Source organism: Ambystoma mexicanum, chromosome 6q, assembly GCF_040938575.1.
Source record: "Ambystoma mexicanum isolate Mex_15411 chromosome 6q, UKY_AmexF1_1, whole genome shotgun sequence".
Taxonomy (NCBI): Eukaryota; Metazoa; Chordata; class Amphibia; order Caudata; family Ambystomatidae; genus Ambystoma; species Ambystoma mexicanum.
The window spans coordinates 699592064-699613411 of record NC_090937.1 but is presented as its reverse complement, the minus strand read 5'-3'; the positions used below and the strand labels follow the sequence as shown (position 1 = coordinate 699613411).

General features: G+C 48.3%; 1 protein-coding gene across 1 annotated transcript in view; it reads right to left on the bottom strand.

The window, feature by feature from the left end:
• Nucleotides 1-21348, bottom strand: part of SMARCA5 (SNF2 related chromatin remodeling ATPase 5) — a 682605-nt gene that overhangs the window by 292800 nt on the left and 368457 nt on the right. The window contains exon 12 of the mRNA XM_069631209.1: nt 11906-12027. Within this exon, the coding sequence (XP_069487310.1) occupies nt 11906-12027 (122 nt within the window). The remainder of the gene's footprint in view (nt 1-11905; nt 12028-21348) is intronic.

The window sequence follows — 21348 nt, the reverse complement described above, 5'->3', positions numbered from 1 at the left end:
CTCCTCCCCTCCCCCACCCCCTGTCCTGAGACATGTTGTACGGGCAGGGTAGTTTTACTGGTGGAGAGGGACATTTCCATTACATGAGCGAACCAGGGTTGGCGGGCCCACATGGGGGCTACCAATATCATGGTGACTGGTTACTGGTGCATCTTGTGCACTCTCTCGTTGACTAGGGGAGTCGGGGGGGAAAAAGCGTAAAATTTCCCTGACCATGTTATCCAGAGACCGTTCCCTTTGGAGCAGTTCTGGGGGTACCTGGAGGCGTAGTCTTGACATTGGGCATTCTGAGTTGCGAACAAGTCGATTTCTGGGAAGCCCCATTCTGCAAAGACATTGGACACAATATCTACTTGCCGACGACATTCGTATTCTATGGGCAGTGGGAAATACCTGCTGAGCACGTCTGCCAGAAGATTGAGTTCACCTGGAAAGTGTTAGAAGGGAAACATCTTGTGTTTGAGAGCCAACATCGAAATGTTTTGGGACAGCTTGGATAGCCCTTGTGTGTGTGCCCCCTTGTTTGTTCAAGTAAAACATGGCTGTGGTGCTGTCTGTCAGAACCAGTACTGTCTTCCCTTGAAGTTGCGTTTGAAAGGTTTTCAATGCCTTGAACACTGCTAACAGCTCTAGTAGATTTATATGGTTGGATGCTACTTGTGGGGACAACACTCCATGCGCTGTCCGCTGAAGGTGAGTCCCCCACCCTGTGAGAGATGAGTGTCGTGAGAGTGGCTTCCACTGCAGGGGTGATTAAGGTTTTCCCCTTCAAGAGGTTGTCCCTCAACCACCACCACTGTAGAGAGATCGAGGGCTGGCGAGACAAATACGAGATCTTCCCATTGTCCGCTGGCCTGACCACTGGCTGTTGAGCCACTCCTGCATGGGACGCATGCGCAGCCGCACGTAGGGAACCAAGTATATGCATGATGCCATCATCCCTAGCAAACACATGGCTTTGCATACCGTCCCCTCCAGACTGGCTACATATTGGAGGGATCTGAAAAAGCATGTTCTGAACCCTCTCGGAGGGGAAGACAAGGCTGTCCTTAGTCTGTATTAAAGCCCCCAGAAATTCTTTTACTTGCCTGGGGACTAGACTGGATTTTTTCTCGTTGACGGAGAATTCCAGACTGAACAGAAGGTCTACGGTCTTCTGGGTGTTCAAACAGCACGTGTCGTAAGAGTTCCCTGTTAAGAGCCAGTCGTCGAGGTAAGGGTAAACGGGGATAGACAGTCTGCGCAGGTGTGCTGCCGCTACTGCCAGCACCTTTGTAAAACACCCTTGGCACTGAGGCGATGCCGAAAGGGAGCACTTTGAATTGGTAATGCCGGTCCTCTATCATGAACCTTCGAAAATTCCTGTGCACTGGCAACATTGAAATATGAAAGTATGCATCCTTCATGTCCAATGTTGCCATGTGGTCCCCCTGTTTCAACAGTGGGATCACCTCTTGTAGCGTTACCATGAGAAACTTTTGAGGTTTTAAAAATTTGTTCACTGGGCGCAGGTCTACAATTGGGCGCATGGGGAGGTCCTTTTTGGGTACAAGGAAGTACACTGAATCGATCCACTTGTTTACCTGAAAAATAGGTACGGCTTCAATGGCGTCCTTTCCCAGCAGCACTTCTACCTCTTGATTCAGGCACGGCAGGCGGTCCGATGACGCGCCGTGAGCGTGGCAGTCTGAACTGTGGTAGCCGGGCAAATTCCATGCAGTACCCGTGGGCGACTGTCTTTATAACCCACTGGTCTGAAGTGATCCCCTACCATGCCGTAAGGAAAGATGTTTAACGCCCAACAACCGGGGTGACATGGGAGGGGACCTGGATCTGATGGTCATTTCTGACCAGAGGCTGCGGCTCTTCTGGGATTGGGGCCTCTGCCACGTCGCTGACCCCTTGGAGGGTAGTAGGAGGGGCTTCCGGATGTTTGTCTAGAGTTAGTTTCCTGTGCTGTAGTAGTTCTGACTGGCACGGGACTGCCCTCGAAAGGACAGACGAGAACCACCTCCCCTTTGGGGGGAGGGGAGGGTTTCAGTTATCTGCTGCAAGGACTTAAGTCTCATGCTCTTTCTTGGCTGTTTCCAGCGCATCGTCGAACACCTTCTCAAAGAGAATGGTCTCTTCTATGGGTTTGTTGATAAAAGCTGCCTGTGTTTCAAGCTTGAAACCAGGAGATACAAAGCCAAGCGTGACGCTTGAGTAAAGGGCCCTGTGCCAGAGACCTGCCTGCTGTCTCAGCAGTGTCCAGAGTGTTCTTTATTATATTCTGGTTTACCCGCCTGCCTTCGGCCACGATGGTGAGAAGCCTGGACCTAACGGGTTCAGGAACCTCATGGAGACCTTCCTGTACCAGGTTCCATTGTGAGTCTGCATATCTCGACAGCAGCATGGCGTTATTCACTATGCATGTGGTGTATGCAGCTGCCGAGGTAACACGCTTACCTAGGGCGTACATGCCTTATCCAGAGGTGTCTCCCCCATAGCAAGGGGAACTCCTGCCTTTTTCTGGGCGGTAGTCACTACCAAGGAGTCTGGGGTGGCGTGGCCTTTAATGTATTGAGGGTCCAAAGGAGCTGGCCGAAATAGCTTTTCCACTCCTGGGTCCACTGCCCAGGTCTGTGCTGGAGACACCAGGGAGAGGGCCAATCTTCTTTTAACAGAATTAAGGAGGGGAATGGCTTAGCTTGAGGGGGTTTCTCCTTGAGAATGTCCTCCAAAGTCTTGTTCGGGTACCGCCTCTTGAGTAGTGATCTGAAAGTGATCTGCTGCCTTCCTTAAGATGGCATTAAGGCCATTTGGTAGTCTACAGGCGAAGCCTGCCAACCCGGGGTGGATGGAGGAGCATCCAGGCATAGATTAGTGTCCTGATCTTGCGTGGGGAGTGTCCATGTCTCTGTTTACACTTGCTGGGTTTCCTCCCAGTTGTCCATGGCATCTGCCTGGTGCTCCGTGTAGTCCGCAGGAAGGGTCTTCTTTGCTGTAGATGTCCTACGAAGTGTCCACCTGGACCACGTCTTCATGATGGACAGGTACCGAAGGCCGACAGTCAAGATTTTCTTGGACACATGAAGCAGATTTTAAAATAGGTTCTCCACGAGATCTCTTAGGGGAATGATGTTCAGAAAGAATTTTTTCAAGGCGATCCATGCACCCTTCAAATTTCTTCCTTGCACACTTAGAGGAACCAGAAGGGCCTAGAGGTGGAAAAACAGCATCTTCTGCCCTTTGGCATCTACATTTGTTTCCAAGGGTGTTGGAAAGAAGCTGATTGTCCTCATATATTTCGCGAGTATGTGGGCACCATGGCGAATCTTTAGACTTCTCTGCAGCCTGCCCCATGCATTGACGGAGTAGGTACCAGCCCAACTGCTGAAGTAATTCTCTCGATACTGTCTTCAATCTCTGCTGAATCGACTGGAGTTCTCGGATCCAGCGGTCTATCAGTAGATTTACCATCTACCATGGCGTTAGAGGTCCTAGCGGTAGATTTTTCACCTGGAGGCCTAGTTAAAGGTTTTGGGCCTACTGGGCCTTTAAGGGCCGTCAGAGCGTCGAATTCCTGCGTTTCGAAGTGTAAACTCGATTTAGGAGTAGCGCCCTTGTTTTTGGAGTCCCCAGTCACAAGACGCTGCTGCAGATATGGGGAAGGCTGCTGATCTACTCAATCAGAGGAATCAGGCGAAATTTGACGGCCCTGTTGGCGCCTTCACCTTTTTCGACATACCCGTTGAAATCGGTGGTGGGGTTGTGTGTTTAGTGTGATGTCTTTGTATGCCCCTGTCACCAGGTGTTGTCCCTGAAGCGAGACTTGCGTCAGGCCTTGAAGGGTTGGGGATGGGCGTGCCCGCCTCCAGGTCTATAAGTCCGATACAGATGTTTTGGTCATCGGAGGTGCCCCAGTCACTTTTCGGCGGGTGTGGCAAGAGGGTTCCGCCCGGGACATACTGTACGTGGCCCACCGCTTTACAGGGCACTCCTTAAGGGTCTTAGGCAGAAGGAGCTTACAAGCCGCGCACAACTTATCGCCATGATCTAACGGGAGACGAGAATTACACGTTCTGTGCTAGTCTTTCCACGGGTAATTGACCCTACACTTAGGGCAGAACCTAAATGGAGTCCTTTCCATAGCGAAAGGTATAAACAAAGATGACCAGACCTAGAGGGCAAAGAGGGGGGAAAGAGGAAAGACAAATATATGGCAACCCCTACCCCACTTCCCCACTGTGTAGGCCGGCCAGAGGGCTCGGCCACATGAATGCTTCAGCAGCTGGATTTTAGGCACCGAAATTCACTGACGTAGAAAATCCCTGACATTGTCGAAGTACTTACTTGCCGCCTAAGTGACTTAAAGGGGAATAACCGACAAAGCCAGTCTAAAGCTAAACAATGTCACTTGTGTAAGAGCTCCGCAATATGGTGACCAGTTATCTGGGGGACCTCGCCGCGTGAGGGATTTTGAGTAGACTACGCGTCACGATAGGGATAGTGTTACAGACACGCCTATGCCAAAGTCCCCTTTCGGTCCCCGAAAGACAAGATGCAATACTCTGCTGTTACCACTGGATGTCGTACCATATGCACAGCATGTGATTCTAAGCAGATTAACAATCATCAGAAATGAAAGTATGCATCTTTCATGTCCAATGTTGCCATGTAACGCCCCCCCCTTCATGAGAAAGCAAATTACTCCCTGCTGCGTCTGTAAGGGAGAATTCACAAAAATGTGCTAATTCCCTCCACCTTAGAGACTCCTAGCAACTTTGTTGGATTTTGAGGACTGAGACCCATAAACAGTGAGATCTGCAGAGCTGCACAGTAACAGGAGTCATCTGCTGCATCTTTTCTTCATTTTGAAAAGGTACTGTACGAAGTACTTCTTGCTGTAGAGTTGCTTGCATCTACTACTTACAAGTCTAATCAGCCCTACATTTGATTCTTTTCTTCAAAGACTTCTGAAACATTGTGCAAAGACTTTTCCATTAACCTAACAGAAGTGCTTCATCCTATAGAAGACCTTTGCCATTGACTTTGTCCTAGCCTATTGTAATGAATGACTCTTCTTGGGGGGGGGGGGAATCCGAAAAGTATTTGCCAGCAGAATATTTGTGGACTCTTGTATGTTACAAATAATCTTTTCCTTTGACTTAATATATGACCCTAAATGCAACAGTGATATTAATGTCCCTAGCACCCTAGCAATTGAAGTTACCTGAGGGTGAAGGTACTGTGTGGACCATCCCAAAAGGGTATCTGATTTAGTGATATTAAGGGTGTATATTTCATGAAGTGTATTTGAGCGTTACTATTATATTGATCCCTTCTGAAGAAGGGATATTCTAACTGGCTGATAATTGAATAACTATTTAAGAAACCTTGAGTGTAAGAGTATTTGAATACTTGTAACTAAATCTTAAACTCCACTACAGCTCACATTGACCCCCGCATGGGATAAGCCTGGCTGCTCAACACGCTATCAAAACTGTGTAGTACAAGCTTATACCAAAGGTTTGATTTCCTATACCTGTAGTCAGAGTTGTCTGTAGTGTTTCCAGAGGGTACTGCATACAAACTTTGCCTAACAGCGTCACCATACAAAACTTCTGGGGTTTGACAAACTTGTTCGCTGACGCAAGTCTAGAACAGAGCGCATGGTTAGATCCTTTTTGGGTACAAGGAAATACACTGAATAAATACCCTTGATTACCTGTAGACCGGGGACGACGTTGATAGAGCCCTTTTCCTGCAGGATCTTGGGGTGTTCTTGTGTTCGGCGCCTGGATCTTGGAGGCATGTACCGAGGTGGCCGGTTGAACTCTATACAGTACCCGTGGGTGACTACTTGAGCACCCACTGGTCTGATGCGATTCCCCTCCCATGCAGGCAGTAATGATGTTAAGCGTCCCCGACATGGGAGGGGACCCCGATTCGAGTGTCATTTTTTACCATAGGCTGGGGAACCTCTAGAGGTGGCATCACGACCCCTTCCCTTTCCCAAACGTTGTCCTCTGGGAGGATAAGTACTGGGGGTGTTAGATCCTTGTCCTGAAGACCAATTGTTTCCTATCCAGAACACTAGCCCTTTGACTTTGGCCTGTCCTATTGACTTGAATTAAACTCTTCTGGTGAACTGAAACTATTTGCACGGTCTAACAAGTATGATCTATTCTACTTAACTTGTCCTTTTTGCTCACTTCTAAGTAACTGAACTGCAATTTGGCTCCTATATCAGGGGAGCTCAAACTGTCTCAAAATCTTATTTTATTGAAGTGTATTAGGATATAATATTAAGTTGCTTCAGCTAGTGATATGTGCAATAATTAATACGTTTTTTACCAAGAAACCTCGAGTACAAGTGTCAACTTGAACCACTGATTGAAAGTCCTCTGAGTAATTCACTCTTGAGATAAGCCTGGCTGCTCAACTCACTGCCAAAAACTGTAGTACAGACTTATACCAACGGTTGGTCTTGCTTACACCTTTAGTCCTAATTGTATGTGGTGGTTACAGAGGGTACTGCATGCAATTCTGCCTAACAGAGTATGTTGTGATGGACTGGTTTACCCTCCAACACAATTGTCAGTAGGTGGGAGCGCACTGGTTCGGCGACCTCCTGCAGGTCCTCCTGCAGGTGGTTGCATTGGAAATCCGAATAACTAGCCAAGAACATATTATTGGCTGTGCGTAAGGAGTAAGCCGCAGCAGTGGTAATGCTTTTCTCCCAAAGTATACAACTTTCTACACTCTTGGTCTAGTGGCGATTCGCCTGTAGACCAAGGGGACCCCAGCCCTCTTACTTACTGTCATGACCAGAGAGTCTGGGGTGGCATGACCCCCAATAGGTAGGGGATTAGTTGGGGAAGGGCAAAAATGTTTTTCTACCCTAGGATTAACAGCTCTGGGGGTGTCAATAAGGTGGGGTGATGCGCCTCTTGATGGAATTAAGTAAGGGAATAGCTTGGATAGCCGGAGACTTTTGCTTTAAAATGTCCTCCACAAAAATCTGAGTCTACCACCGCCTCCTGCGTGGCTATCTGGAAGTGCTCAGCCTCCTAACAATGGCGTTAAACGCCATTTGGTCATCAACAGGAGAGGTTTGATGCAGAGGAGGGAGAGACGAGGGAGGGTCAAGGCAAATGGCATCTGGGTCCGGGGTATGGTTAGAGGATAGCCAAGGTGGGTTCTCAGCAACTGGCTGGTCATCTCTCCAATCTGGGGTGTGATCAAAAGGATCCTCGAAGGGATCATCCCCCTGTGCACAAGGGTCAAGAGAAAGCTCTTCTGGATCTGATAGTCCAAACACCTCCTCCTGGAGAGGGTCCAATGATATTTAGTTTTAGTAGGTACATCATAAGGGATCTTCTCACGAGGCCTTTTTGGAGTGAACCTCTCCGAAGAATCTACACATTTTTCTAGCCTGTTCATACAACCCTCAAATGTTTCCCTAGTACATATAGATGACCCAGAGGTGTCTAAAGGTGGAAAGGGCACCTCTAGAGGATCCTGCAGTCTAGAATGTCGAGATTATTCACGGAGAGTCTTAGACAAAGACTGGGGATCCACCGTAAAGTCCTGCCGCTCTTTCGGGAGTTCTGTAGTCTCTTTCAACATATTATTGGGCCTATCCGCCCTTCCGGGCGTTCTGTTATGTCTTTCAACCTATCTGAGTCTGTCCTTGTGTTTACTAGCCGCAGAGACAATCTTCGCGAGGCTTTTGCTGATGCTCAGTGTTACGAGGAGGTGTTTAGGCTGTGCAGTCAATTGCGTAGAAACTTTTGGCGCAACCAGAGCTTTAAGTGTCAGCGTGCCCTTGGAAGGCACGTCGACAGCCTTGAGGGATTTGGTGCTGGCGCCCTTACTTGCATAGTGCCCAGACACATGCCGCTGCCATGGTTGTGGGAAGGGCTGCTGATCATGCGAATCAGCGAGTGTCGTCAAGGAATTCGACGCACCCGTTGGCATGTTGGACCGCTTTCGACTGAGGCACCGCAGCGAGACAGGGGGTTGTGTATTTAGTCCCATGTGAAGTGGGTGCGTTCTCGTCGCTGGGGTGTATCGTCCCCATAGCAGGACTTGTGTCTTGCCTATTGGGGACGGACGTCTCGGAGCGAATATGCTGCGTCATAAGGTCAATGGCGTCTGTGGCGGAGCCATGGTCATCGCCATGGGCCTCATCACTTTCGGCAGATGTGGCGGGGCGCTACCCTCGGCCTGCGACATTGCATAGGCCGCTCACTGTTTCACACAACGCTCCTTTATGGTTTTAGGATGTAGGGCAGAATTACAAGGGAGTCCTGTCCATAGCGCAGGTAAACTAAAGCGACAATACCAAAGGGGCAAAGAGGGGAGAAGGAAACATTCTAGAAAGAAACGAAACCCCCAGATCCCACTCCCTACTATGCAGGCCGGCCAGAAGGCCCGGCTGAAACACCAGCCGTCAGTCTGTTCTGTCTTCGGGAGCGGTTTAGTAGAAGAGGGGACAAATATTATAAAAAATGACCAACGGTTGGGAGCTCTGCATAAGGAGACTAGCTAGCTGGGCGGAAAACAAACTATCTGAGGGACCCTGACAAGTGAGGATTTCTGGGTACACTGCACGTCACATTAGTGATAGTGTTACAGACACGCCTATGCCGACGTTCCCTTTCGATCCTTGAATGAAAAGATGCAATACTCTGCGGTTACCACGGTTAATTGTTTAATCAAGGAACCCTGTGTGTGTATTTGAATAACTGTCACTGTGAAACTGTTACAATGCTACAGCCCACATTGTCCCCTCTTGAGATGAGACTGGCTGCTTAGTCACTATCAACTTGTGTAGTACATGCTTAAACCAAAGGTTGGGTTAACTATTGTCAAGAGGACAAAACTGGTGCAGTCTCCCACAGGCTACTGCAAACAATCTTGCCTAACATGAATCTTGCTGAACACTTTGTGGGCATCCTGCTGGACTTCTAGAGACGTGAAAGAAGTCCGAAAAGGACCCTCACCAGAGTGCAGGACATTACAAATGATGAGAATCTGACCAGCGATATTCTGTCTTCTTATGTTCTACTGAAAAGGCACCAAATCCACAGAGCTACATCAAGCGACAAGGAAAATCTTGCCAGGAGCCTTCTTCCGTGAACCCTACTGCAAAGTCCAAAGTCCTGTCTTCCGTCTTCTACACAAAGGAATCCATAGACTGGGTTTTTGGCTGCATATCCTACAGTCTGCCTGCTGCAACACCTCTGTGCTCAGTTACTGGGTTGGCTGGGGTATTTGCTTACTTCAGTCTCTTCACACGTGTTTCAACCTTGTTTGGCCTCATCAGCGAGGTGGAGCTGTCCCTCTGAACAGCGAGCAAGAGGTCCACGTCTGGGTTCCCCCAAGGCTGAAACAAGTGTCTGGGGTTGCTGTTGGTACTCTTGTTCACCGGAGGTTTGTCTGGCATTTTGGTGCTGGACTGCTCTTGTGGGCGGGACAAAGTGATATGCAAATGGAAATTTCCATCCTTTGTGAAAATTACAGTGAGCAAAAAGCAATGGCTGCAGACTCTCAAAGTGGGTAAAACCACAGAGCAGGTCATCATGCCATGTTCTTTCTAGAGAGGGGCACCTGCTACCTTTGTATTTTTGCAAGGAACTTGGGGTTGGTCAACCTAAGTTACCTGGGGGAACCCAGTTGTGGACCCCTTGCTCACTGTGCTCAGAGAGGCACAGCTCCACCTCCCAACAGCACTTTCTGCCCAGTGTTGCTGGGAGCTCCTAGATCTTCCACTTAGTATTTTTTCATTTTCCCTTGGTTAACACAGTTATAAAGGCAGAGGGATACTTTTTATCCAACCTTTATTTTCTTTTGCGAGATCAGCACACCTAGAGTGCTGAGGAGATCCAATGTATCCCTTTTCAACTCTCCAGTAACTTTTTGGTTACTGTGACAAGCCCTCTGCTCAGCCTGGTGGCAGTGTACCTTTTTGTAGGAGACATAAGGGTTACCCAAAATGGTGCCTGTACCGTTTTAAGTCCTGAACAAGATGACTTGTTCTTTCTGATGTCTTCTACCTTTCTGGGTGGGGGAGGACTCCGGTCCCTTTGTTTTCACCAGGCTTTCCAAGGAAAGCCAGCAAAGCTTCTGTGTGACTAGCATGAGAGGAAGTGGGGAGGTGATTGAAAATCCTGTCCTTTGTCCTGCTGTGTGCCTGACTGAAACCAGTTCAAACTGGGAGGCTTGCCGTCCCCATTTGACAAACACCCTCTCCTCCCCCCAAGTTTGAATGGTGCATGGGTTTTGAATGCTGGACTCAGCCAGTGTTCTTGGATAAACTGAGGCCATGAAGCTGAAACTAAGTCGACCACTGGAACAGAATAATCCAACGAACGATGAAGGACCCAACCAGAAACTTCTAATGACCACCAAAGCCTGCTGAGTAACCGATGCTGTCCCAACCTCAACTTCTAAGCAGTATCGAAAGATCCTAACAACTTTCTCGCTTGGACGGGCCAGCAAACAAGTACCAAGACAAACTAAAATGTGCACAATCCCTTGAAGAGCTGCGACCTCCATGGCCTGCAATTCACCAATCACCTGAAGCACGGCTTCCCTTGGGAGTTTGTGGGCATCCTCCCAAGCCTGCGGACAATCAAACCAGCTCCCCAAAGTACCCCGACGAGGGATGTGAAAAGGAGGCGAAGAGCCCACCGCTGTGACAAATGTCCTTCATCCAAGCCGAAAAACGCACCAACAATCCAGAACCACAAAGATCCTTTGCTGGGCATTTGTCTGCACAAGGTTGTTGCCAGATACACCGAAGGTCCCTTTTCTTCAGTCGCCGAGACCAAGAAACCTGTGACCGGGTCAGCAGTCAGATGGTTTTACTATGCAATTTGTTACTGAAAGCTATTCTAGTGCGACTGCAACTTTGTTTTATACTCTAAATATTTTAAGTGTCCTATTGTTTTACTGTGTTCTAAAACAGACTTGAAAGTGTGTCATTGTATATATCAAATAACAATTTTTGGATCGAACTTAGAAGTGTATCAGTGTTTTCTTGGACTAAGTGTATGCACAGAGTTTTGTACCTCAGTGCAGCCCTCCTCACCCTTAGAGTAAGCCAGGCTGCTTGCCATTCTAACACTCAAGTTGTTCAGGCTAAACCGAAACAGTGCAACCCTTTTCACAGATGGTGGGCTTTCCCAAGTGATGTCTCAGACAGTACTTTTGTAAAACCCCCTAACAAACTGACTACTAGTGTTAACACTCCCTCCCCCGGCTCCCGACTGCATAGGCTGAAGAGTTGTAGACCATCTTTCTCTGAATCTCCAGGACCTTTTAAAGCCACATGCAATGTTCTGGGCTATCAGCAGGCAGTCCTCTCGGTGAAGGCAGCATAACAAAGTAAATGCAATATATATGTTGGATTACAGGTAATGCACTCAGATTTGAAAGACCACATAGTACGAACAACGAGAACCTGGATGCGTGAAGGATCAGGAGTACAGTACACGCTGCGGGAAGGGATACTATTACACAAACGCCCAGTCGACGTTCCTTTTCAAACGGCCAATGCAAAGCATGCGATTCTAAACTGATCCACAAGCCTGAAAAATAAAGGCACATTATATTTTTAAACATTTGTGCAGAACTCAAGTCTAGGCCTTACTGTGAAGCCTATGCTAGCCAGAAAGTTTGGTTAGACCAAAGAGTGAACAACCCTTGATAATCCACTAGGATGGCCTCTCAGAGTCCCACAACAATGAGCCAAAATCATTCACAACACAAAGCATGAATATGGCAGAGTACTCTGAAATGACGGGTCTTCCTCACGTTCATCAATACAACAAGCTGCCACAGTTTAGGTGAAAAGCTGTACAACCATTACAACAAAGTTGTGGCAAAAGAGTGCAACACCAAATATACTCACTTGTCGTTCTTCGTGCGGTGTATTTCCATCTAGTCGACAGTATTCATAATTACGCCACATGCAGTAGTCTTCCAGGATGTCCAGCACCCTGGTCATCTGGCTAAATATGAGCACGCGAGAGTCTTATTTAGGAAATAAAAAGAAAGAAACATTACTATTGCTGGCAACCAGCATGAAAACTCAACACTAAGAAAAGGATTGGTGATGCGTCAAAACAGTAAAAAAAAAATTCATTGTAAAACACCTACTTGTCATTCAATTTGGTCAAAGCGTTGGGTAAGAATTAGTGCAGTCAACTGGTGAGGACCACACAAGACTTCTCTGCTTAGTATTAGGTAATACACAAGGTTTAAATAAGCATTCTTTAAAAAGATCTACTAGTAACATTCAAAGTTTGGATTTCGTTTTAAAAGACAATAAAAGTTGGCAAATACTTTTCTTATGCCAACACATGTTCCAGCACACGGAGTGACTTCAGTAAAGGTCAGTATTGCACTTTATTTTCAGTTACCAATTCAGTTATTGAGTTGTTTAAGGAAGGAAAGGTTAGACTAAGACCGAGAACATACTTTCAATAGTTTGGAATTGTTTTACTATCTCCTAAAGTGAGGCAGATAACTCATCCCAGCAATATGAGTATGGCATGCATTACTGTAATAGCATTTCTGATGATTGTATCTTAGATTCACATGCTGTGCATATAGTCTGACATCTCTCGGAAACGGAGTATTGCAGCTTTCTTTCGAAGATTGAAAGGGGATGTCGACATGGGCATGACTAACAACCCGTGACATGCATTGTCCCCAAAATCCCTAAGGCGTCGAGGTCACTCTGGTTGTGTTTTTCTGCCGTGAGGGAGCCTTGTAGTCAGCGTAAGCGTGTAAAGAGAAGGTGCAAGAGGTCTATGTTCATTCTACTCTACGAGGGGAGGAAGGGTGGGCGCATGTGAATCTAAGCAGATACAATCATAAATGTTATTACGGTGAGTAATGCATGTCTTCCGATGCTTGTGAATCTGCTTAGAATAACATGCTGTGCATAGACTAGCAAGCAGTACCCAGAGATGGGGATGGGATGCGTGAACGAACAGTAGCCAAGAGGTGTCTTAGCACTGCTTGCCCCACCTGAGAATCAGATCTAGAGTGTACCTAGGCAGTAGTGTTGTGTAAAGGTGTGTACAGAACTCCAAGTTGCTGCTTTGCAAGTTGATTCAAGAGGAACATTTGCAATGAATGCTATGGTAGCCACTGAGTAGAGTGTGCTCTAGGCGTGAAGGGTAGATCTCTCTTGGCAAGAGAAACAGTGAGATGCAGTTTACGATCCACTTGGAGAAGCCGATTTATAGACTGGGTCCCCTTCTCAACCAGCTGCCACAGAAATTAACGGGTTGGTTTTTTTTAGTGGCTTTGTCTTTGCCAGATGGTAGATAACCGCTCTCATTACATCCAGTGTGTGGAGGCTTCTTTCCGCCACATTAGTGGGGTTCTGGAAAAGGGTGGGCAGTTCTATGGACTGGTTTACATGGAAGTTTGAGAAAAATGTAGGTGCAAAGCTAGGGTGTGCGCGCAAAACCACCCCACCTTTGTGAATAGTGACAAATGGGTCCTAAACTGAAAGGGTCTGCAGTTCACTAACTCGCCTTATAGAGGTGATCGCCACCAGGAAGGCAGTCTTGTAGGCGAGTGCTTTAAGGTTAGCCTTATGCATTGGTTCAAAGGGAGGCCCCATTAGTCTGGTAAGAACATTCAGTTCCCACCCGGGAGCTGGGTTTGAAATATGGGGAAATCTCTTTAACCCTTCCATAAAGGCTTTAATTACAGCAATTTCCCACCATGAAACCTTGTTTTGAGACGTGGTGTGTGTCGAAAGCGCAGCAGTGGACCTTTAAAGAATTGAAAACCAGAATGAATTTAACAGGTGGGTTAGGTACAGGATATCGAGGTGAGCATTCAATAGGATTGATGTCCTTGACATTACACCAGATGACACAAAGCTGCCATTTGCTGGAGTAGCAATGCCCAGTGTTATGTTTCTGTGCTTTTCCCAGTATGTCCATGCATCTTTGAGGGTGCTGGAGGAGCCCAAACTATGACCTCAGGAGCCAGGCTGCTAATGTTAAGAGTTTTAGGGCATGATGTAGTGTTTCTCCTTGGTCTTGAGACAGCATGTTGTACGGGCACAGCAGCTTCATAGGAGGGGAGTGACATTGGCATGAGATGGGAGAACCAAGGCTGGCAGGCCCACATTGGGGCCACCAGAATCATCCAGACTGGCTCTTGGTGCATCTTGTGCACTATTCTGTTGAGCAGGGGTTTCGGGGAGGGGCAGACAAATTTCCCGGAACGTGTTATCCACAGACCGTTCCCCTTGCAGCAGTGCTGTGGGTGAGGGTACATGGAGGTGTAATTTGGGCATTGGGTGTTCTCCAGAGTGGCTAACAAGTCGACCTCTGGGAAGCACCATTCTGTGAAGACGTGGAGTACAATGTCCCCCTGTAGCCAAAAGGAATAAGAGTGGGATGGCTGACGGTAGGACGAGGCACCTCCTCCGAATCCTTTAGAAGAACCTTGGGATTTCCCTCCAAGTCCAAAAGGACGGCCGTCAACATTGAAATATGAAAGTATGCATCATTCATGTCCAGTGTTCCCAAGTAATCTCACTGTGAAGCAGTGGAATTACTTCCTGCAGAGTGACCATGCAGAACTTGTGGCTTTAGAAATTTGTTCGCTGGGCACAGATCTAAAACAGGGAGCATGGTTAGATCCCTTTGAGTTCAAGGAAGTACACTGAATAAATACCTTCTACCTGTGACAGCGGCACGATTTCTATGGCTCCTTTCTCCTGTAGTGCCTCGACTTCCTGAAGAAGAATGCAAAGATGGTCTGGTGTCAGTAGTCTTGCTCGTGGAGGTCTGGAATGTTGGGGACCATTTGAACTCTATACAGTACCCATGGGCCACGGTCTTTAGCACCCACTGGTCTACTTATTCCCTCCCATGCCTGAAGAAACAATATTAGCCGGCCCCCGACTGGGGAGGCATGGGAGGGGACCCGAATCTTTGGGTCATTTTGAACCGGAGGCTCTTTCTTTGCCACAACGTTGACCCCTTTTGGGATACGGGGTGGTGCATCTGCTATTTCCCAGGGTAGAATTCCAGTATCCAGTTAAAATTTTGAATGAACGATTTTGAATGCATTTTTTCTTGAAAAAATATTTTTGAATATTTTGTTTAATTTTATGTTTTTTGGGTTTAGTTAGTAAAAAAAGGGTCAATAAAAACAGAGTTGGGGAACCCCCATTAAAAAAAAAAAGACATTTTTCATGCGAGAAAAATGCATTTGAAATTGTGACATTCGAAAATGTCACTATAAATCTAGAATTCCAATTGTTTCCCCGAGGAGTATTTTTGTTGAGGGAAGCGTTGGCCACGAAAAAGCAGTTTGGACTCAGATCCTCGTCTTGTAGAGGGCCTTTGTAATTTGGTCCAGTGTTTTTAGGGTGTCTCTTTTTTTGCAGTTTCGAGGGCCTCATCGACCGCCTTCCCAAACAGGTTGGATTTTTTGATGGGTTTATCAGTGATGCTTGCGTCTCTGGCTTGAATCCAGAGTTCCGTAGCCACGCATGTCTTCAGGAATGTGCCCTCAGGGATTGACCAGCCGTTTCTGCAGAATTCAAAGTATTCTTAAGAATGCTTTGGTTCACGTCTGCTCTCAGTGACAGTGGTGAGGAGACTAGCACGTGGGGTTTGGGAATCTCCTGTATGCCTGCCTGTAGTAAAGCCCACTGGACATCGGCGTAGCTGGCCAACAAAGTCGTGTTGATGGAAAAGCACGTTGAGAATTCTGCTGCAACTGTGATCCTTTTCCCAAGGGCGTAGAGTCGTTTACCTTCCGTATCAGGGGGTGACTCGCCGGTTGACAAAGGAACCCTCTGCCCCCTTACGTGTAGTAGTCACCACCAGGGAGTCTGGGTTGAAATGAGCGGATATACAGAGGGTCTGATGAAGGACAAAAGTTTTTCTATTCATGGGTTGACACCTCTTGTGAGAGTAGGTGTTGAGGAGGGCGCCAGACGGTTCTTAATTGAATTGATGAGGAATAGCCTGGCTGGCGGTTTCTCCTTGATGTCCTCCACGAAGTCCGCTTCGGGGACCGCTTCATCTGTAGCAATCTTAAAGTGATCAGCTGCTTCACACATTACGTTAAAAGTCAATTGATCATCCACTGGTGAGAGTTGCTGCCTAGTGGGGTGGACTAGGGAGAATCCAGAGACAAGGTATCGGGATCTTGAGGATCTGGGGACTGCCATGGTTGAGGGTCACCTACATCTGGGTTCTCTTCCAAGCCCTCTATGGGATACTGCATTTTCCTCAGGGTTGATGAATTCCTCATCCTGAGTGTTAACAGGAATGTCATCCTCAGTTAGGTCGTAGTTGTATATATCCTCTTCTAAAGAGGGGTCAAAAAGCCTTGGAAAGTTAGCTTTGGGGTCCGCAGGGCTCTCATCCCTTGGCCTCCTTGGTGTGGGTTGTTCTGAACGGGAAACTAACCTGTCCAGTCTTTCCATGCAGTTCGCAAACTTTTATTTAGTCCAAACCGAGGACCTATAATGGTCTAGAGGTGGAAAAGTGTCTTGGAAGCGTTCATCCGTCGAAAAGTGTAGAGATTTGTCTCATCGTGGAGAACAGCCGTTCTTTGCCCTCAGAGAACTTCTCTTACGGTACTGAGGTGAGACGTCTGTGCTTCTCTTTCGATTTATGGGTGGGTTCCGGTACTCCCCACCCACCCCCCTTAGGTCATCTTTGGACCTCGGCGGATCCTTGGCCTTTTCCGTAAGCCTCGGAGTATCCCCGGGCTGCCACTTATGGGAGTGGGCGGCAACAATGCTAGCTAAGCTGTCGGCAACGTCCTCCGCAGTTGGGAGGCGTGTAGCTTCAGCCTGCGATTGCGAGGAGTTCCGGCGGTGCTGGGGCTTTGTCCTCAGCGACTGCCTTCTTCGTGGGTGCCGGGGCCTTATCTTCAGCGACCGCCTTCTTCGGCGGAACCGGAACCCTATCGTCACCATACACCTCCTTGCGATGCGTCTCGACGGAACCCGATATGTTAGAGGTAGCGCACTTTGTTTTCGATGGCCCGGTCGCTAGGCGTATACGAGGCTGTGGGGAGGGCTGCCAATCCAGACGGTTGGCAGGTGCTGCCGGAGCATCTGGTGTACCCGTTGGCGCTGAAGTCTTCTTCGACTTAACCGAAGATTGACTTGGGGTTGTGTGCTTTGTGCTGTGTACATGTTTGTTTTTGTCACCAGGGTGTGACTTCCCCATAGCAGTGCCTAAGCCGTGCCTAGTTGGGCCGGGTACAGAATGCAGAACGCGAGCGTTCCGTCGTAAGGTCAACAACCTCCGGTTCGGAGGTGTGATAGTCACTCTTGCCGTCCCATTCGGTGGCTGCGGCAGAAAATTCAGCCTTCGACATACCGTAGGCCGCCCACCGCTTGACTATGCTCCTTTAAAGTCTTGGGACGGAGGAGCTTACAAGCCTTGCATCCTTCCTTGTGATAGAGGGGCAAGCACCGGTTACCCCGTCTGTGCTCTTCTTTCCAAGGGAAAAAGGGGACACCGGCATAGTCGTGTCAGTAACACTATCCCTATCGTGACATGTAGTGTACCCGAAATCCCTCACGCAGCTGGGTCCCTCCAATTGTATTTTGATGGAGCCCAAGGCTATTTGTGAGTGAGTACATAGAGAGAAAGTAGTAAGAAGTCTATGTTCCTTCCACCAGAGCGGGGAGGCTAGGTGGGCGCCTGTGAATCTAAGCAGATACAATCATCAGAAATGCTATTACGGTGAGTAATGCATGTCTCCTGATGCTTGTTAATCTGATTAGAATCACATGTTGTGCATAGACTAGCGAGCAGTACCCAGAGTTGGATGTGGGTTGTGAGAAGGAACAGTAGTGAAAAGATGTCTTAGTACTGCTTGTCCCACCTGAGAATCAGATCAATGAGTGTTTAGGCAATATTATACTTCAGGTTGCTGCTTTGCAAATGGACTCAAGGGGAACATTTGCAATGAATGCTATGGAAGCCCCAGTGCCCCGAGTATAGTGCGTTCTAGGCTTGAAGGGGAGTTCTCTTAGCAAGAGTAGCATAGTGTGATGCATTTGACAATCCACCTAGAGACTGCCGATTTAGAGACGGGATCCCCTTCTCTACCAGCTGCCACTGAGACGAAAAACAGTTGCCTTCCTCAGTGGTCTAGTTCTTTCCAAGTAGAACATGACTGCCCTGCGCACATCTAGTGTGTAGGCTTCTTTCAGCAATGTTAGTGGGATTCTGGAAGAAAGTAGGTAGTTCAATTGATTGGTTCACATGTAACTTCTAAATGAATTTAGGCGCAAGTCGGGGATGTGTGCGCAGAACCACCTTATTATTTGTGGACTGTAACGAAAGGGTCTAGAACCAAAAGGGCCTGTAGTTCACTAACCCTGCTATCAGAAGTGATAGCCACTAGAAAGGCCATTTTATAAGTAAGGTCTTTGAGGCTTGCCTTGTGCATAGGCTCAAAGGGAGACCCCATAAGTCTCGCAAGAACCACATTTAGGTCCCATCCAGGAGCTGGGTTTGAGATGGGGGATACATTCTTTTAACCCCTTCCATGAAAGCCTTAATAACAGGTATTTTCCACCACAACACCTTTTGTTGTGACGTAGTGTAGGCAGAGTACAACAAGTGAGTCGGATACAACAATGTGGGTAGGAGAGCAGTCAATCGGGTTGATGCTCTTGGTATTGCACCAGATGACAAAGCGTTTCCACTTACTGGAATAGCAATACCGACTAAGGTTTCCTAGCTTCCCCAAGTATGTCCATACATCTGAGGGAGTTTAAGGTCTGAGGGAGTTGAAGGTGACCGAACTCTGACCTCAGGTGCCAGGGCGCTAAGATCAAAGTTTGGGGGCATGGGTGTCACGTTTCCCCCTCTGTCCTGAGACATGTTGTATGGGCAGGGCAACTTCATAGGAGGGGAGAGCGACATCTCCATCAGGTGAGAGAACTAGGGTTGGTGGGCCCACATTGGGGCCACCAATATCATGGTGACTGGTTCCTGGTGCATCTTGTGCACCACCTAGTTGAGTCGGGGGTAAAAAGCGTAAACAAATTCCCCCCTCCCCCCCCCCCCCCCCCCCCAACACCCTGTGAGAGGAGTCTGTCGTGAGAGTGGCTTCTACTGCAGGGGTGGTGAATGTCTTCCCCTTAAAGAGGTTTTCCCCTCGACCACCATTTACAGAGCGAACGAGGGCTGGCGAGACAACTACCAGATCTTCCCACTGCTGGCCTGACCCCACCGGCTGTTTAGCCACTCTTGCATGGGACGCATGCGCAGCCGCGCATGAGGAACTAATAAATGCATGATGCCATCATTCCTAGCAGTCGCATGGCCTTGCATACCGTCACTTCTTGACTGGCTACATATTGAGGGATCTGAAAAAGCATGTTCTGAACCCTCTCGTTAGAAGGGAAGACTAGGCTGTCTCTGGTCCGAATTAGAGCCCCCAGAAACTGTTTGAGCTGAATGGGGTCTAAGCTGGATTTCTTCTCGCTGATGGAGAACCTCAGACTGAACACAAGGTCTATTGTCTTCCTGTTTCTTAAGAATCCCCAGTTATGAGCCAATCGTCGCGGTAAGGGTAAACCGGGACGGATAGTCTGCACAGGTGTGCTGCTGCTACTGCCAGGACCTTTGTAAACACCTTTGGGGCCGAGGCAATGCCAAAGGGGAGTATCTTGAACTGGTAGTACTTGTCCTCCATGAACCTTAGGTATTTTCTGTGCACTGGCAACATTGCAATATGAAAGTATGCATCTTTCATGTCCAGTGTTGTCATGTAATCCCCCCTACTTCAACATCAGAATAGGGACGGCTTCTATGGCGTCCTTTTCCAGGAGTGCTTCCACCTCTTGTATCAGGATCTGGAGATGGTCTGGAGTCTTGCTTTGGGCGGTCTGAATTGTGGCAGTCGAGCGAATTCTACACAGTATCCGTGGGCAACAGTCGTGAGAACCCACTGGTCTGACGTTATCCCCTCCCATGCCAACAGGAAAGATGTTAAGCGCCTCCCGACCAGGGTGACATGGGAGGGGACCTGGATCCGTAGGTAATTTCTGACCATAGGCTACGGCTCTCCTGGAGTTGGGGCCCCTGCCTCTACCCTTCCTGTGCTGCTGCTGTCTAGGTGGATAGTTGGCGGAGGGGCTGGATGCCTGTCCTGACTTCCAGGTATTACTGATTTTGTCCCGAAAAGACCGATGGGAGCCCCCCCCCCTCTGGGAGGGGAAGGGGTTTGTGTTCAATATGCTGAAGGTACTTTAGAGTCTCATGCTCCTTTTTGGCAGTCTCGTCCACTGCCTTACCAAAGAGGTTTGTATCTTCAACAGGTTTATTAAGAGCTGCTTGGGTCTCTGGCTAGAAGCCAGAGTTCCTGAGCCAAGCGTGCCGTTTGAGCAGGGGGCTCTGTGCCAGGGATCTTCCTGCCGTTTCCGCGGCATCCAGGGTATTTTTCAGCACGTTCTGATTGACTGGTCTGCCCTCGGTCGCGATGACGAATAATTTGGCTTTGGCGGGTTCAGGCACCTCCTGTACACCTTCATACACTAGGTTCCACTGTACATCAGCATAACTGGCAAACATGGGGTTCGCTATGTGCGTGGAAAAAAGCAGCTGCTCTGGTGACCCGCTTTCCCAAAGCGTACAGCCTTTTCGACTCCTTATCAGCAGGGGTCTCTCCCACTGAAAGGGAGAACCCCACCAGTTTCCTGGTGATGGTAACCACTAGGGAATCGGGGGTGGCATGGCCCTTAATGTAAGTAGGGTCAGTAGGCGACGGGTGAAATAGTTTTTCTACCCTCAGATTTACTGCCCTTGTGTGGGCTGGTTTCACCAATGAGGGAGCCAATCTCCTCTTAATTGAATTCAGACACGGAATGGCTTGGCTGGAGGGGGGCTTTTCTGTGAGGATATCCTCCACAAAATCCTGTTCAGGCAAGGCCTCCTGGGTGGCAAATTGAAAATGGTCAGCCACCTTTCTCAAGATGGCGTTGAACACCATCTGGTCGTCCACTGGGGAAGCCTGGCGGGCAGGAGTGGAGGGAGGTGAATCCAAACATAGGACATCATGGTCGTGAGCAGGGAGTGCCCAGGGTTCAGCCTCAACCTGGTGGCTATCCTCAGTGTAGTCTAAGAAGGTAGGGTCCTCCTCCTGGTCATAAATGTCCTGATACGTGTATGTGGATCTCTTCCTCAGAGAGGACGCAAGTGTAATCTTCCGGGGTGGGTTCTAAAGTTCCTCGCGGCTGAATGCAGTTCTGGTGCCTTTTCAAGGAGCACAGAAGACAGAATCGCAGTTGAATTCTGGTCATTACAAAGGTGCAGCAATCTGTTCAGGGGA